Source organism: Cannabis sativa, chromosome 9 (genome assembly GCF_029168945.1).
Source record: "Cannabis sativa cultivar Pink pepper isolate KNU-18-1 chromosome 9, ASM2916894v1, whole genome shotgun sequence".
NCBI lineage: Eukaryota > Viridiplantae > Streptophyta > Magnoliopsida > Rosales > Cannabaceae > Cannabis > Cannabis sativa.
In genome coordinates this window covers 8,494,479-8,512,462 of record NC_083609.1, presented here as the reverse complement: position 1 = coordinate 8,512,462, position 17,984 = coordinate 8,494,479, and the positions used below count along the sequence as shown (strand labels likewise).

The window sequence follows — 17,984 nt, the reverse complement described above, 5'->3', positions numbered from 1 at the left end:
CTTTAATTTAAAAGAAAAAAGGTAGAGATTCATTTTTTTTTTAATATTAAAAAAAAAAAGTAAAGATCTTGATGAGCAATAAAGTAGGGTTATTCAAAATGTTAAATTCAATCCAATTCTGATGATTCAATCTAATTTTATTTGTAAAGTGCATATATTTATATTTATAAGGACTATATTGAATTGGATTGGAAAATTTAAAATCCTTACGGTGTGGATTGGATGTTTATAAAGAAAATATAATTTAAAATAAAATTAAATAATTCTTTATACATACAATATTTTTTATTTTTCCTTTTCAATTTATTGTTTTATGTTTTAAATGTTGTTGAAAACATAAAATAACAATCATTTATTTTATCTTGTCGTTAATTATGTAAAAAAAAATATTTTAATAAATATTAATTAAATCAATATTAAAAAAATAATCAATTTAAAATAACTAATTAAATTTGTATTTTTACGAATTAGATTAGATTAAATTTAAGTTATTATATGAATTTAATTGGATCCAAAATATGAAATTCGGATTGAATGTACAATAAATAAAATAGTATATATTTAATTTGATAAATAACCTTACAACAAAATAAAGGATTTTTTTTTAATTTTTGAAAAAGAAAGTTTATGTTGTTAATGTTTTTCTTTCAAGGAAATTGATGATGTGAAACATCACCTAACTTTCTAAATTCTTGCACGAATAAATATGTTTGCTCTAAGAATATTATGTATTCTATAACAAATAAGATCTCCTGTAATAAATATTCTATTTATTGATAAATACACTTTGCCCAAAACTCAAAATGGAATTAATGGCTTTCTTGCTTTAAATTCCAACCCAAAAAAGAAAAAGGAGTATATAGAGTCCTTGATAGTAGATTATTGCCAATGTTGTCCCACCATACTAAGAAATATAATGTTTTTTAGTTATTTGAAAGGGGAAAATGTAGTGTGTTTTAAGAAGCATTAATTAATTGGTTAGTCTTAAATCAAAGTGTCTTCTATGACAAACATTCATGTCAAGTCAATCAAACTTCATAATAAATCGGAGGTGGTCCCATTTTACCAAGTTAATAAAGTTGGATTTGAGTTAATAATTATTAATATTTTATTGTATTTATTGCTTGAATAATAATATGGAAATTTATAATAGTATTAGAATATACATTATATATTTACTATCAATATACATACCTAATAATTTATTTTTGTATGAATTATACATTTTATACGAAATTATTTTAATTTATTGTATAATGTATAATAAGTATTTGATTTACCTATCACTACCTATGAATGATTTTATGTTGGTGATTATTTTATATTTTTTTTTAATTAATTTTGAAAATCAATTATTATTATAAATATTAAAAGTCGTGTATTATAATAATGTTTACCGAAATTTTCAAAAATTAAATTAAAATAAAATTGAGCTAAAGAAATTGTATTTAAGAATTAAATAAGATGAGATTTTTATGTGGTTGAGATGTTAAAGAATCTTAGTCCACGAGTCAATAATATTAAACTCTGGCTATAGAGTATTTTTACTATTTTTTCTATTACAAAAATGACTGCCTAAAACTGGTAACCCTTTGCATGAAGGGATAAAACATTATTTATAGGTGTTTTAACTAATGGGTTGGGCTAACTTGGCCCATTAGGGTGTGTAAACTGGAAAAATCTCACTGATGTGATAAATTACATTTAAATAATGATTTTTGGGCCGATTAGGTGAGGTCCAATGTGTTGGTAACCTTCGCCCGTACGCGGACATACTATTGACAGTGACAACCTTGCATGAGTCGTCAGATTGTTGGAGGAATGTCAGAGTAGTGGGCGTTAGTCCAAAAATGTGACTTCCTTTTGTTGTGTGCTTATCTGTAACGCCCTAAATAATTAGGCACGCTACCTAAAATACTTATGAAACTCCAATCCCCTAAACGGGATTACTAATAAAAATTAGCACAGAATTTAAACTTTAATAACAATAAAAATGAAAATAAACTTGTAATACTTTAAACTTTACAAACTAAAAGTTACAGTAGTTGGGATCCCAAAAACATTTATAAAATATTATTACAAGTCCTTTTCTTTTAGCCGACCTAAGCGGCAAAACAGAGTCTCAAAAATACAACACTGGTAAACCCCAACCCGCTTGGTCTGATATGGCCCGGACATGTACATTCTTCGTCCAACTCCAGCACTCATGGCTGATCAGCAATATTCTTACCCTTTCCTGCACAGTAGAACACCCGTGAGCCAAGCCCAGCAAAACAGTATAAATAATAACAATGATATGCTTATCATGCTACTTAAACAGTAATGACATATATATATATGTCTGTGTGTCACAGACCTGCATGTTGCACTCACATGCCTATTTATGTCTACGTGGCGTAGACCTATGTGTTGCGCTCACACATCTATTTATGTCTACGTGGCGTAGACCTACGTTTTGCTCTCACACGTCTAAATACAATAAGGCCTTAGAATAGTTCATCTCGGCTATGGTTACCGAGTCCAACCTGATTATGCCTTAAGCGCATAATCCTTGAATCTCATTACATTTAACATGGCATGGCATTTACACACATATATCGCTGGGGTAATAACCCTAGGTTATTAGACCGTTCTTATTAGGGTAATAACTCTAATCCCGGTTATTCAACAATCATATATATCATTTTCAATATAAGCGCCACTACGCATGCTCTACGTGCTAAATACTGTCTTACCTCTTGTCCCGCAATAAAAGAGATTCTGAATCCCCAGGTGCTCCTAATCAGGTGCCGGTAATCCTAGTCACACAATCTAAGATTTTCAAACATAGGGTTAACCCCTAATTCCATACTCATAAAATATACACATGGCATTTAAAACTCAGATAATCATATAGAGCTCGGAACGTGCTTTCCAACGATATATAGAGCTCCCAAATCGAAGTTCGAAATCAAAAGTTATGGAATTTCAAAGTTTGCACTCAAACTACCCTGAAAATCTACCGCGGCACCTGGGAAAAATCCCAGGTTCCACCAAAAGGGGTGGGCCGCGACATGCTCAAACCATGCCGCAACACTTAGGTTTCAAACCCAGAAATCAGCAGCCTGAAACACGAATTTCAGCAAACAAATCCAACCAATTCATCCCAATTCACAACCAAACTTATAAATCACAACGCAAGGTTTCTACCAATTAATAGAGAGTCAAAATAACTTATTTCATGCATCAAAATCTAACACTAAACCCCCAAAAATCAGATTGCAATATCAACTCAAAATCATGCTCAAACATACAACTTTCAAGCTCTAGAACTTGAGCTAAAATCCTTCAATTTCAAATATATTTCTAGCAGCATATCACAAAATAAACCATTATTTCCAACCTAGAAAATACATAAAACATATCATCCAAACCCAACAATTAACCCACAACAACAACTAGCAATTTCACACACTAATTCATCAAAACAAGACCAATTCTCATAACATGCAACTACAAGATCAACACAACTTTTCCATGCTTTTACAACAATAAAATTCAGCACGAAAACAAGGTTAAAAAATCTGTAAAATCTACCTCAAATCCTTGCACAATCAAGCTCCAAGCTTTCAACACAATTTTCCCAACAATCAAGCTTTAATCCTTGTTTTTCACCAAATAAACTTGAAAAATCAAGAGGGTTTAGAGAGGGAGAGAGAGTCGGGTTTAAGAGAGAGAACACACCAGAAATTTCCAATTTCATTTCATAAAAATTTAATCTTCAATTCAAGTAAATCAATAGGTCAAAAGACCAAAATGCCCCTAGGGCCAATTCTCACATATTCATACATATAAGGGCATAATTGTCATTTCATGCACATTTAATTTGAAATAAAATTCAGATTATCCAATATCAAATCAAATGCCAAATAATTCAATCCAATTTGCATTTCGGGCCCGAACCCAGTTCGACCCGAAATACCCAGTTGTGACTATACCGCGCCAACCTGTCAGAACACACCTGAAAAGACAACACAGGCATACTATATAATCATATAGTTCCATTAAGCATGTAATTAAATTAATTTTATCAATTTACCCTTCTCGGATCATAATTACTAAAATACCCCTAACTCACCAACGGGGTCTTAACATATAATTAATCACATTAATTTACATATATTGAACTATATAATAATATAATTTCTCAATTATTCTTAATTATCTAATTAGGATTTTGCTAATCCATTTCTTAATTTTAGGGTATTACACTATCCAAGGCCTGGCACAGGGGACAAGTTGCCAGATTTCTTGAGATTCTTGTGAGAGGTGTGCCATGTAGGATGGTTCCCAAACACTTGCACGTTTTACGCCTTTTTGACTATCATTCCCGAATGACCCTTGAGGGTATACGACTTCGCCTCTTTGAATGCTTGCTAGTTGAATGTATGATTACCTTTTAGAACTATTAAGCTTAGTCACAAAGAAGCGACTATCTGATCCAGAAGTGTCATTTGGCTTTACTTATGGGTCGACTGATCGATCCACTTGGACCCAGTGAATGGACCCGTCATTCTTAATGGGCTTACTTGAACATACACGTGTCACTTATTCAGAAATGCAGATAATATTTACCACCAAGCCTTCTAGGCTCAAGAGTCACAGAGACTTGCAACCATCATCCGACTTTGTCATCGCAACTAGGGCCATGAATGGTTTGAGTCTTTTGGGATTCCATGATGACATGTTGTGGAAGGTCCTGAACCCTTCATATTTTGCTAGTAGAGTACACATGTCGAATATTCTTTGGGTCGTGTATGTTACGCGGTTCACGGTAGCGCGTGTTGCCTTAGGTTGCAAACTTATGGTTGGTTATGCCAACTAGTTACTCGAGGCGAATATTATCATTAATGTGCATGTCATTGGTTTTATAAATTGCATTAAATGTAACTTTTGGCATTCTCGGACCATTGGATCCCAAAGATTATGCTTTCTCAAACTCAATTTGAGCCCTTGGATCGGAGGCACACGAATTGCCAAGATTCTTAGAATAAAAGCTCTCCCAATATGATTCGGATGCCTCAAATATGTTCGTGACATGTCTAGTTCATGTCTCAGTATAAATTTTGACCCATTTACACTAAGACGGTCCCAAAAAATGAAACTCTAGATGGGTTGTTGACTTGGGCGTTAGGTGAAATCCTAGACACCTAGGTTGATTTTTGTGGTGTTATTTCATGTATTTTTAACTCCCGGGCCTTGAACTTGGATAATTTGTAACACCCTATTGCCTAGGCACGCTACAGTAATTTTTCTACTTACTGTGCACTCCTTTGCTAATCAAAAGGTTTTTCAAAAATCATGACAAATTTAAACTTTTAATTAAATTTAAACTTTTATAAATATAAAAATATTCGTACAAAAGTCGAGATCCTGTCTTTAAAATTTACATTCTTATTCAAAATACACTTTAAAGACATGCCACTCCGCGACTACAAAATGAAGGCCCAAGTCGTCCCGAGACCGAACTCTCTAGGTATAACCATCCTGATATGTACAATTATCCCTAAGTTCTGGACTTACTGGTGCTCAGCCTTAGCCTTTCTCTTACGTACACATGCAAATAATATTTGTGAGTTAACAGACTTAGTAAGAAAAGCATAAAACATATAATATATTACTGACTTGTATTTTAGCGCCCACACACCTATTTACAAGGCTTAACAGATGATCAAGAACATTCTTAACATAAGTACGACCTCTGTACCACATGCACTAAGTACTCATCCCGTTCTAGTGTTGGTAAGGCTGAATCGTACCTTGAGCACCACTGAGTGTTGTATCACATGTATTATGTGCTTGACCGTACTAGTGTTGGTAACACTGGATCGTACCCTTTGAACATCATATACTATACCAATGCACTTTGTACTGCTACCGTACTAGTGTTGGTAGTATATGAATCACATAACATATCATGCAATTTACATACATACACATATACATGTTTTATACTAATCTTACCTCATTTCCAGATTCAAGTGTGTCAGTCGACCTATATAGAAATTCACACACTGAATAGAGGCCCTATGTCACAATCACATAAATCGGGTAAACAACTTGCTAAAACCTTCTCGGGGACCTAAACTCAAAATTAAAAGTTGATAGATAGCATGACAATACCTTAAATATCGAGGAAACACAAAAACTAAGGCTCTCAAAACTACTAAAATCGATAAGCTAGATTTCAAAACGGTAAACTATTTTCTGGGATCCTTCCTGGGAAAATGGTTAACCATTTTTGGAGAAACGATTCTGCAGAAAAACCCAAGAGCTTCGAAACTTGCTCAAAACTTCCCTAAATGAAGTAAAACCTTCCAAAACACCTAATTCAACATCCACAAGCATAAATCAACATGTCATCTACGTAGACCTCTATGTTACGCCCTATCTGGTTCTCGAACATACCATTAACAAGACATTGGTATGTCGCTCCAGCATTTTTAACCCAAATGACATGACTTTATAATAATACAGTCCCATATTTATTACGAAACTTGTATGCTCTTGATCTAGGATATGCATTTTAATATGGTTATAACTAGAATATGCATACATGAAAGTCATTAGTTCATGTCCTACTGTTGCATCTACCAATTGGTCAATCCTCGGTAGTGAAAAGCAATCTTCAGGACATGCTTTATTCAAGTCAAAAAAATCTATGCAAGTTCTCCAGTCCCATTTGGCTTTGGGACAAAATTTGGGTTAGATATCCATGAGGGATAAAATGGTTCTCAAATGAAGTTATTGGTCAATAATTTGTCAACCTCTTCTTTTAGTGCATTCTATCCCTCTAGATTTGAAGGTCGTCATTTCTGACGTTTTGAAGGGTAAGTTGGTTCGATGTTGAGATGATGGCATATCACATTTGGGTTAATCCTTACCGTGTCTGTATGGCTCCAAGAAAATTGATCTTAGTTTGCCTTCAAAAAAGCAATTAATTACTATCTTGGATGTATAGAATTCCTTGTGGTGGTATTAGATACCACCTAGTGGAGACAGTTTGACCTGTGGATATTAGTGCGGTACAAGAGTTCTTGGATGTATTTCCAAAAGAACTTTTAGGATTACCACTACAACAAAGATAGACTTTGTTCTTATTTTGGCATTTGAAGTAGAGGTGGCTTCTAGGACACCCCATAGTATAACTCCAACAGAATTTAAGGAATTAAAGTTATGATTTTAGGGGGATGCTTGATTTAGGGTTTACCTGACCCTGTGTATCGCCCTGAAAAGTTCTAGTTTTGTTTGTTAGGAAGAAAGATGGCTCGCTTCATATGAGCATTTGTTATCAAGAACTAAACAAGTTGATGATAAAGAGCAAGTACCCTCTACTTAGGATGGATGGTTGGTTTGATCGGCTTCAAAGAAAGATAGTCTTCTCCAAGACTAATCTTCACTCAAGCTATCATTAGTTGAGAATCTGAGTGGAGGACATCTTAAGGACTGCCAATCATACTAGGTGTGGTCATTATAAATTTCTGGTGACGTCTTTGGGGACTAACCAATGCACCGGTAGCTCTTATGAATTTGGTGTTCAGGGTACTCATGGATTTTCTTGATATGTGCTGTAGTAAATATCGATGATATCATTGTGTATTTTTTAATCAGAAACAGAGTATGAGCAACATCTATAGATAGTTTGTAGTGACTATAGTCGCATAGACTGTGTATATCATATTAAGAAGTATGAATTTTGGTTATTCTGAGTGCCTTTCAAGGGCACGTAATTGGTAAAGATGGGATCACAGTTTATCTGGGAAATAATTAATTTGATGAAGACTGGCAAAGGCCAAAGATAGTCACTAAGGTTAGAAGTTTTCTAGATTTAGATAGTTACTACCATTGCCTCGTCTAAGGGTTTCTAAGATCTTTACGCCCTTTACAGGGTTAATCAAGAAGAAACGACTATTTGTATGACCAAACAAATGTGAAAATTAGATTCGAGAGCTGAAGCAATGATGATTGATTATGATTTTAGTGTTAGCTTACGCATCAGATCAAGAAAACTCGTGGTGCATTGTAAGGCATCCAGACAAGATTTGGAGTGCATTCTGATGCAAGATGTTAGGGTTATTGCTTATTCTTCTCGTTAGTTGAAGGAGCATAAGTAACGTTTAACCAATTTATTACCTAGAACTTGTAATAGTGATTTCACTTTTAGGTTTTGGCAAAACTATCTCTATGGAGGAAAATATGAAATATTTTATTATCAGAAGAGACTGGAATAAGACAAAGGTAATGGTTGGAGTTAGTCAAAGATTAAGACTATGAAACTCTCTATTACCCCAGGAAGGCCAATCTAGTGGAGGGAACCCTAGGTAGGAAATGTCTCAGGTGGGTTTTTAGTACAACTATGATTTCTCCTTAGTTAACGATTGTCATGGTCAGGTTAAGTTTGGAGTTTGCATGAGTAAACTCAATAAGTTAACACTTCAACCAAATTTATTAAACAAAAATAGAAGTGCTCAATTGGTGGATACAAATTTAGTGAAAACTCAAAAATATGTTTTAAGCTGACTAAGTCAGAGAATTCTCAGTATCAGATCACAAGATGTTACATTAATAAACTCGAGTTTGTGTCTCAGGCAGTGTTGAGCTCATAAGAGAGACTCTAGGAAAAACTTATACCACTCCTTAAATTGTTAAAATTTTGGTACTATTAAGATGTACGAAGACTTGAAATTCTACTTACTAATGAGGTACAATGCAAAATGATGTGGTAGATTATGTATTCAAGTGCTTAATTTAACAGTGTACTAGGTTTAACCATCAGAAACTGGAAAGGTTATTATGATTTACTAAATTTTCTCGAGTGAAACAGGGAGATGTTACTAGAAATTTATATAATTAGAATACTTAGAACTGCAAGCATATTTGCTTTTGTATGATTGAAAATGAAATAGAATACTAATTTTGGTATAAGAGCTAGTATGGAAAATTATTTAAGGGAAATAGTATGACCTTATGCGATTCTAAAGTTTATTATTTCGAATAGAAAATCGAAATTTACCTTTAGGTTTTAACAAAGTCTATAGAGGGTCATGAGCGCGAAGCTGAAGTTTAGTATAACTTTCTACTCGTAGATAGATGGCCAGTCTGAAGGACAATTTTAATGCTAAGAAATATGTTGCAAGTTTACATGATGAATTATAAAAACTCACAAAACAAGTATCTACCTTTGATAATGTTTTTACACAACAAACAATTATCAATGTATGTTAAGGATGGTTCCTATAAGATGTTGAATGATATGAAATATTATTTTGAAACTCGTACCAGAAAATATCTAGATCCGAAGTCAGATCATCAGATCAATAAGGCCTTAGATATGTAGATCTGTAGCTCGAAAATACTGAGATTCCGAGTATGGAAAATCATGTCTTTCTATGAATATCATCAGTGAAAGAAGTAAAATATTTTTGGGACAAGGGAAAAATATGCCCTAGGATCCCCAAGACTTTTACAGCTTCTCGAGAAAATTAGATTAATAATTTCTCGTTTACCCTTATGATTAACATTGTCAGTATACATGATGTTTCCATGTTGTATGTTAAGGAATTTGAATCATATCCTAAAGATAAAGGTATTTGATGCAAAATCATAGTATTGATTTGGGTACTTAGCTAAATAGTAAGGTGGGAAACCACTGTGAGGACTCGGTGTTTGGAGTATATTAGATGAAATTTCAACGGGAGTATAATTGTAATGAACACATGGTTAAATCATCGGAACTAGTAGATAATTAATGATTTAAATAGTAATTTATGATTATATGCCTTTTAGTAGAAATTATGGCTTATTGTCAGAAATAGACCTTAGAAAAATATTTTCTCAATTACAAAAATATATTTGAATGCTAGATGCATTATATATGTTATATGTGAATTTTTATGAATTATATATTTTATGCCCGGTAATAACAGAATGTGACGTTTTGGCTATTCGTGTCACTTTGATATGGTTTAGTAACTTATATTTATCAGGGAAAGATAGTTAGACATTTAGAATATCGGGTTCCTTTCATAATTATGGCGTTAGACTATTTTATCCCTATATAGTTAAGTTACTTCTTAGTGAAGTAAGGGGCAAAATGGTCTTTTGCTCTTATATGTTTTACTTTTGGAGTTAGTGGATTTTAGAATATCCTTGGATTATTGTAGTATGATAAAAGCTGATATCAACTAAGGATAAACTTAATACACATAATCAACCTACCTCTTCACTCTCTCTCTCTTAAGCTTCAACCAAGCTTGAACCCAAGGGAAACAAGAATTTTCTCAGCAATTTCAGACCAAAACTAGAATTTTTGGGTTGGTGGAGAGGAAGATCAAAGGTAAGCCTAGCAACCTTTCTTTCTTGAATTTTATAGTTGAAAGTTTAGATTTTCATGCAATTTGTGGGATTTTCAATTTTGATTGTTTTGGAGTTTTAGAGAATATTTTCTCGGGTTGTTGTTAAGTTATATATATGGTTATATTCTGGTTTGAATGGTTATGGTTGAGATTGAACTAGGTTTGGGCTTTTGAGTTCAAGTTTAGATCTTTAATGGTGATTTTGCTTCTAGGGGTTAAGGATGTTTTTAGTTGTTAAAATAGGTTTGTTTTAGCCTTATTTGAAGTTCTGGACAGTTTGGCAGGTTTGGTATCGTTTTGGTTGAGTTTTGAGGTTTTGGGGAAAATTTGCTATAAAAATGGCAGACCGTTTCTGGTAAAACGACCTACCATTTTTCCAGGCAGAAAACCCAGAAAAACGGTTTGCCATTTTCACAAAAATGGCCTGCCGTTTTTTGGGGTACTTTTCTCAAAATTTTATTTTCTGTGATTTTCTCAATATGTAGGATTTAGTTACGCTAATTATCGATAGGAAAACTTTTAGTTCCTAAGTCCCCGAAAGTGATTTAGCGAATCATTTACTAGTTTTACGTAAATTGTGACTTAGGACCTTAAATCGTCGAGAAGCAGTTTCCACTCAGAGTTATCGGCACGCTTGCATTCGAAATTAAGGTAAGGCTAGTATAATAGTTGCATATATGTATACATGTTTAGTGTGCATGTTAGTTTCCGTCAAAATAACATACTAGGACATCAGTGAGGTGTACATAGAGTTGCACTGAGATGCCAACTGATACATGGTAGGTAAATCAGTAGCCAACAGATTAGCATATTAGGATATCAGTGAGGTGTACATAGAGTTGCACTGAGATGCCAACAAATATATGCTAGGCTTTCAGATAGTATGAATTAACTGCTACCACATCAGTACGACTAGAGTACTGAGTATAGGTTGGATTCATAGTTAGTTATACTTAGTCGAGAACGTTCCTGACCTAGTTATCAAATCACGAGTAGGTGAATGTGCGCCTAGTTACGGTATGGATATATGTTTATGTTTATGATTATGCTTTCTTATTGAGTATATCGACTCACAGTTATTACGTGTATGTGTAGGTAAGAGCTAGATGCGAACCGGGATGAGTCTAGAGCTAAGAGTGAGGATTGTACATATCAAGACGGTTAGACCTAGATCGTTCAAGATAGTTGGGACACTTTAGGCTCACATTTTGATAGTCGCTAGATGACGACTTTTATAGTACAAGTATTTTGTAAACTTATGAAACTTTTAAACGGGATCTCAAACTTATGTAAATCATGTTTATTTGTTAAAGTTTAAGTTATTTAAGAAAATTTTAATTATCCATATTTTTTAATAAACCCTTTGATTAGCAAAGGAGTGCACAATAAATTAAAATCACGATAACATGCCTAATCTATTAGGGCGCTACATCGAGCCTTTTGATTTTTTATATTTCCAATATTTGGTGGATTTTCTCCATCCATTGGGATATCCCTCACATTCCCAAATTGTTCTTCTTGAGTATTTGTAGGATTACCTTGATTGTTCCCTTATCTCCTGGTCCTAGAACCTCGGGGCATTTCCCGTGGTCGTCTTGCAGATGGATCAGGTTGAGTTTGAGGAGTCGCCCCTTGTGCAGCCCTTGTTGTCGCTACTTTTCTTTCTAACTCGGCATTCCTTCATGTTCGACTCAGCCAGACGCTGTCAAAGTTACCTATTTTCTAGTTCCACCAGTGGGACATATCTGGTTGGATCATAAGCATCCTCGCTTCGCCTTTTTGGGATCTATTCACCAGTTGGATTGAAATCTCCATCGTCCCTTCCAGAATAGGGAGTTTCAATAGTGTTAGTTCTCTGCGAAGCCTGAGGCTCCTTTCTAGGGCAATGGGTTGTCTCCTCTGACTGATTCTCTTCATCATACTAAGTATCGTCCGCCATAAAGGATAACATTAAATAACTGCATAATCGCTCTTTGTCTTTATCCATCAACGGTTATGCTGACTGTGTTAGATTGTTCTCTCCATTTGCATGTTATCTCTCTTATCCATCTTTGTAAAAAAATATTGTGTAGAGATACAATGCTTCCTGCTGTTCTCTTTTGCCGTTTGGATGGTATTAGCGAGGCGGTTACTTCAACGCGTCAAAAGCGAGGTGAACGAATGTTGTTGTCATTCTTTAAACATACTCACGAGTATATGGATCAATTAGCTGCAAGTTCTTTGGTTACTCATTCTGAACAACTTTCATTGTGTATTCTGTTTATCCCGAGATAGACTTGTTATCTCGCCAATCTCACCTGTTAATTGTTATTATTCATATCTCGCTATTGCTTATATAGTAGCGAGTTCGAATATTTCTATTAACTTTAATTTCTAAGGCGAGTTATTTAATGTGCATTTAATAATGTATGATTTTGGTTGGTTCGTATCACTGTCTTAGTACACGTGTCAGCTTTTTATTATTAGTCGAAATTTGAGTATAAAACAAAATATCACTTTTCCTTTATATAAATATATAGATATATATTTTTTTTTAGTGCTTTACACACTTTTTTTAATATTAAGATTTTGACAGAATAATAAATAAAAAATTTATAACCACTTAAACAAGATTAGATTAAATAATAATAATATTTTATTCAACCACCATATATAAATATTAAAAAATTAATTTGATTATAAATAAAAATAAAAATTAATACTTTATTTATACTATATAGTATAACATCCAAAATGGTTGCTAAGATTATTTTTAAAACATGTATAGTCAAATTTTTTTCATAAAATGAGAAAGTCTTACAAATGAGTAAAAATAGAATAAAATCACATAAAATGTCACATAATTTCTTATATTTTTTTTTGTGTCATCCTTTATATAAATACATAAATATATAAATTTATAGATAAAAAATTCATAGTTGATTGGATACAATTAAACTATACATTAAAATTACATGTACTATTGGATCTACAGTAGTAAATATACCAGCAGCTAAGTTCGTTTGGATCTTGACTTTCTTGTTATAGTGAATCACAATACCTATAATAACAGCCATAAGATTACCATTTTCATATCAATATGTATATAGTGACCTTTCTTTGGAATTATAAACTCAAATCTAACCAGATAGTGACTAAATTATTGGTTTTGATTACTAACACTAGAAAAACCTTATCTGAAATGTTACCAAGTTAGAAGCTTCTTTTGGTGCCTCTCAAAAGGCCAAAAACCATTTTCCTCCACTCATAACATATACCCCTATCTTCTTAGCAAAGGCCAATATTTCATTTGCCCATCAACCACAAATTTTTTTTTTTCTCCTCTCCAAAGATAAAAATAAAATAATTAATAATATTAAAAAAAAAAAACAATTTCTTATATTTATGACACCTCGATTAAAGACATCACTTCTCTCTCATTTCTTCAATAGTGATCTCTTTTTACAGACATAACACACTCTCAAAGCTTGCTCCAAGTAATTTTTCAGCAGTCCTCCTCAGGTACTCTTTTTGGAACCAAATTTATTTACAATATGTTTGATTTTGTTAATGGAAACATGATAATTGTGTACTAAGCTTTAGGTGATTGGAGGTTCAAAAAAACTTCTCAGTGGTCTTAATATGTCAATACCCTGCTTTTTAGACTATGATATCAGCATAATCTCACTCTTGTTTTATTGGAATTTCATTCATTTCTTTTTTTTTATATGTATATTTTTTTACTCTGGTTTTTCACTCAAATTGACAAGTGGGTTTTGTGATGGCGGGTAGATCTGTTAGAGATTTGTTGTTTGGGTTTGATTTGATTATTGTTGTTTAAAGCTTATACATAATAGTGTGCAGTGTTCACACTTTTGTCACGGCATTTCAAAAGGCAATAGAGAATAGATAAAGTAAAAGGATAAGTTAAAGTGAACAATAGGAAAAGTTGACAACTTTCTATCTGGGTTTTATATTTAGCTTCCATATATATGACTGGCATTGTATAACTTGAGGCTTTTGGCTGTGTTATTTCTCAGTGAGGATTACTATCATTAGGGGAAGATGGCACAGATTTTGGCACCTTCTACACAATGGCAGATGAGGCTTACCAAAGTCTCAACTGATGCAAGTCCACTGTCTTCAAAGATGTGGAGCTCTCTAGTTTTGAAACAAAATAACAAGAGAGGTGCAATGAAAACTTCTGCTAAATTCAAAGTGTTGGCTCTCAAATCTGACAACAGTACCATCAACAGGCTTGAGGGTTTGCTAAACCTGGATATCACTCCCTTCACTGACAGAATCATTGCTGAATACATTTGGTACTGCTCACTTCTTTGCTGACATCTGTATCCTATAGCACCTGTAAGCTATCTTGTAATGAACATTACCAGGAATAACAATGTCATAGTTTTTTGGTAAATTTTTTGTTCAATGCACTAAAATGGGAAAGTCAAATATGAATGTCTGCTCATTTAGGCTATTAGGATCACATGACTTTGTCTCTCATAGTTACATGTGAATGCACTCCTAGAATGTAATGACATTGTGTCATTTTTGGAACAGGATTGGTGGGTCAGGAATTGATGTCCGTAGCAAATCGAGGGTACAATACCAAACTCTGTTAAAACATTCTTATCAATTTGTCAAGGATTGATTTCGTAAGTCATTTTTTAACATGTTATTATCACATTCTTGTACAATCTTTTCAGACAATTTCAAAGCCTGTTGAACATCCTTCTGAGCTTCCCAAGTGGAACTATGATGGATCAAGTACAGGGCAAGCACCGGGCGAAGATAGTGAAGTAATTCTATAGTAAGATCTCGAAAACAGAAGCTATTATTGGTGTTGGATATGTATTTTATTATACAAAAGTTTCCATTTACACCTCTTTTTTTGCAGCCCTCAAGCTATTTTCAAGGACCCTTTTCGTGGTGGAAACAATATCTTGGTAAGTATCTGAAGATCAAACAAAAATTACATAAAAAGTAAACCTTGTTAATATCAAAAAAGTAAATAAGAATAAAGTAAGTTCTGTAATACATTTTCATCTACATAGGTAATTTGTGATGCATACACCCCAGCTGGTGAGCCTATTCCCACAAACAAAAGATACCGAGCTGCAGAGATTTTCAGTAACAAGAAGGTTGCTGATGAAATTCCATGGTAATATTTACGTTGAGATAAGTATGTATGAATATTTTGAGCAATCACATTCTTTACCTGACAAGTGTATGGTCTTATCAGTTATCATCAATGGTAAATGTGTGTATATATATATTTATATAATTTTCGTATATTTAAGGATGGAAACAGCTTGCTGATAACTTATGACAAATTATATGTAGGTATGGAATAGAGCAGGAGTACACTTTGCTTCAGCAGGATGTTAAATGGCCTTTAGGTTGGCCAGTTGGAGCCTACCCTGGTCCTCAGGTAGTAATCTAAATCATTACTTCTATGGTTATCAGATCATATTAATTTAGTTTAAGAAAATCAACATGACTAGTCACATTATATGGTGTTTCTATGATTCTATCAGGGTCCTTATTACTGTGGTGCCGGGGCAGACAAATCGTTTGGCCGTGACATATCAGATGCTCACTACAAGGCTTGTTTATATGCTGGAATTAATATCAGTGGTACCAATGGAGAAGTTATGCCTGGCCAGGTTTTATTCTCTTACCATATGCAGTTTTGTTCTGCTCATAAATATAGCCTATATAATTACTGTATGTGTCTGAGCTTATGTTGCCAACAATAATTACTTTGACTAAAATTCAGTGGGAGTATCAAGTTGGTCCAAGTGTAGGAATTGAAGCTGGAGATCATATCTGGTGCTCAAGATACATTCTTGAGGTAAATCATGAAAATTTTCATTCTGGTTATTTTTTTCCAGTTCTGACATTTGGGGTACAATACTAGTTTCTTTATTCTCAAATGCTCCTTATTCCATCTGATGACAGAGAATCACTGAACAAGCTGGTGTTGTTCTTACCCTTGATCCAAAACCAATTGAGGTATCGTGTTGTGATTCAGAACATAATCTAGTCTGTTACAAAACATGAATTCTATGTCAATATGGATAGTTAAATATAACATTTTCTTACTTTGTTCACCTCAACAGGGTGACTGGAATGGTGCAGGATGCCACACCAACTACAGGTACTCAAAAAAACTCGATTGAACAAAATGAGTAATATTTATTCCGGGAATTCTTTTTGTGTGAGTGAGTTTTTCTAGCAATATTGAATAATAATTTGTTTTGTAGTACAAAGAGTATGAGGGAAGAAGGAGGCTTTGAAGTTATTAAGAAGGCAATTCTGAATCTGTCCCTGCGCCATAACGAGCACATTAGCGCCTATGGAGAAGGAAATGAGAGGAGGTTGACTGGAAAGCATGAAACAGCTAGCATTAACCAATTTTCTTGGGTATGTACTGAAAAATATACTAATTTTCTGATGTGAGCTTGGCCATTTTTTGTTGCACATTGTGAAAAAATGCATCCATAAACACTGCTAAACACAATATAATGCTTATTTTATTCATGGAAGCTCTAAAATTTTAACTTGCAGGGTGTTGCTAATCGCGGTTGCTCAATCCGTGTGGGGCGTGACACTGAGAAGGAAGGAAAAGGTACCACTATTAACATTTTATTGTATTAGCATGAACTTTTTTGAAGTTTATGCATCAAACACTGATCCTTTACATGGTGTTTGGTAAATGTTGTTTAGGTTACTTGGAAGATAGGCGTCCAGCTTCGAACATGGACCCGTATGTGGTTACCTCGCTACTGGCAGAAACTACGTTATTGTGGGAACCTTCACTTGAGTCTGAAGCTCTAGCTGCTCAGAAGCTTGCTCTGAATGTCTAAATCAATTCATTGACAATAATCTGAAGGGGCCTCAAAATGCAATTTATTAAAGACAAATTCATCCAACCACTTTAGAGCTATCTCCTTCTAGATCCTTTAGGGAATTTCCTTGTGTAAATAAAAGTCTTGAAGTGAGTAGTTCCACATGCCCAAGTTTGTACAATGGGTTTCCCATATTGGAATGAACCTTGCAGATTGGCATGTCTTCAAGACTTAAGTTTTTCACTTTCACATGGAATTTTATTTTGGACATGTTTCCATTCAATGCCAGGACCCCATTTAAGTTTTTCTGTTTGAAACTTGTTTGGCTCTAATTTTGATATTTGGATTTTAGATATCGGCAATATAGCATAAATTGTCACATTAGATGATGCAAGGTCTTGGTATGGTATGGTCAAAATGTCTACCTAAAACAAAAGAAGAAAAAGTGTAAAGTTAGATCTAAACTGCAATCTCTATTATTTTAATGCATATTTTCATAACAATTAGTAAAGCTCTGGCCAATGGCTTATAAAGAATTCACAAAAGGGAAAGCTTACACTCCAAATATAAGTATATTAATTACTTTTCTTCTTTTCCATTGAAAAAAGAACTAAAGAACTTTATTCTCCCTATTTCTTCAGCTCAGCAGAGAAACTATATTCCAGTTCAGAACTTACAAACTAAATTACTGCCAAAAAACAAAAAGGCACTCTTGTCATGATTCTTTTCCTTTCCAAGAGGCAAAGCCTAAGAA

General features: G+C 33.7%; 1 protein-coding gene across 1 annotated transcript; it reads left to right on the top strand.

The window, feature by feature from the left end:
- The first annotated feature begins 13,508 nt into the window (after positions 1 to 13,508).
- LOC115722196 (glutamine synthetase leaf isozyme, chloroplastic) lies at positions 13,509 to 17,547 on the top strand. The gene is made up of 14 exons (XM_030651332.2): positions 13,509 to 13,895; positions 14,414 to 14,695; positions 14,940 to 14,979; positions 15,086 to 15,189; positions 15,277 to 15,325; positions 15,434 to 15,540; positions 15,723 to 15,810; positions 15,917 to 16,045; positions 16,159 to 16,233; positions 16,341 to 16,394; positions 16,502 to 16,539; positions 16,646 to 16,805; positions 16,950 to 17,010; positions 17,109 to 17,547. The coding sequence occupies exons 2-14, from the start codon at positions 14,439 to 14,441 to the stop codon at positions 17,246 to 17,248; spliced, it is 1,302 nt and encodes a 433-aa protein (XP_030507192.1). The 5' UTR covers positions 13,509 to 13,895; positions 14,414 to 14,438; the 3' UTR covers positions 17,249 to 17,547.
- The last annotated feature ends 437 nt before the right edge of the window (positions 17,548 to 17,984 follow it).

Coding starts and splice junctions, on each gene's coding strand:
- LOC115722196 (XM_030651332.2), top strand. CDS start 14,439: ATGGCACAGATTTTGGCACCTTCTACACAATGGCAGATGAGGCTTACC. Junction 16,234..16,340: donor GCTCAAGATACATTCTTGAG/GTAAATCATGAA, acceptor ATCTGATGACAG/AGAATCACTGAACAAGCTGG. Junction 16,540..16,645: donor GGATGCCACACCAACTACAG/GTACTCAAAAAA, acceptor TTTGTTTTGTAG/TACAAAGAGTATGAGGGAAG.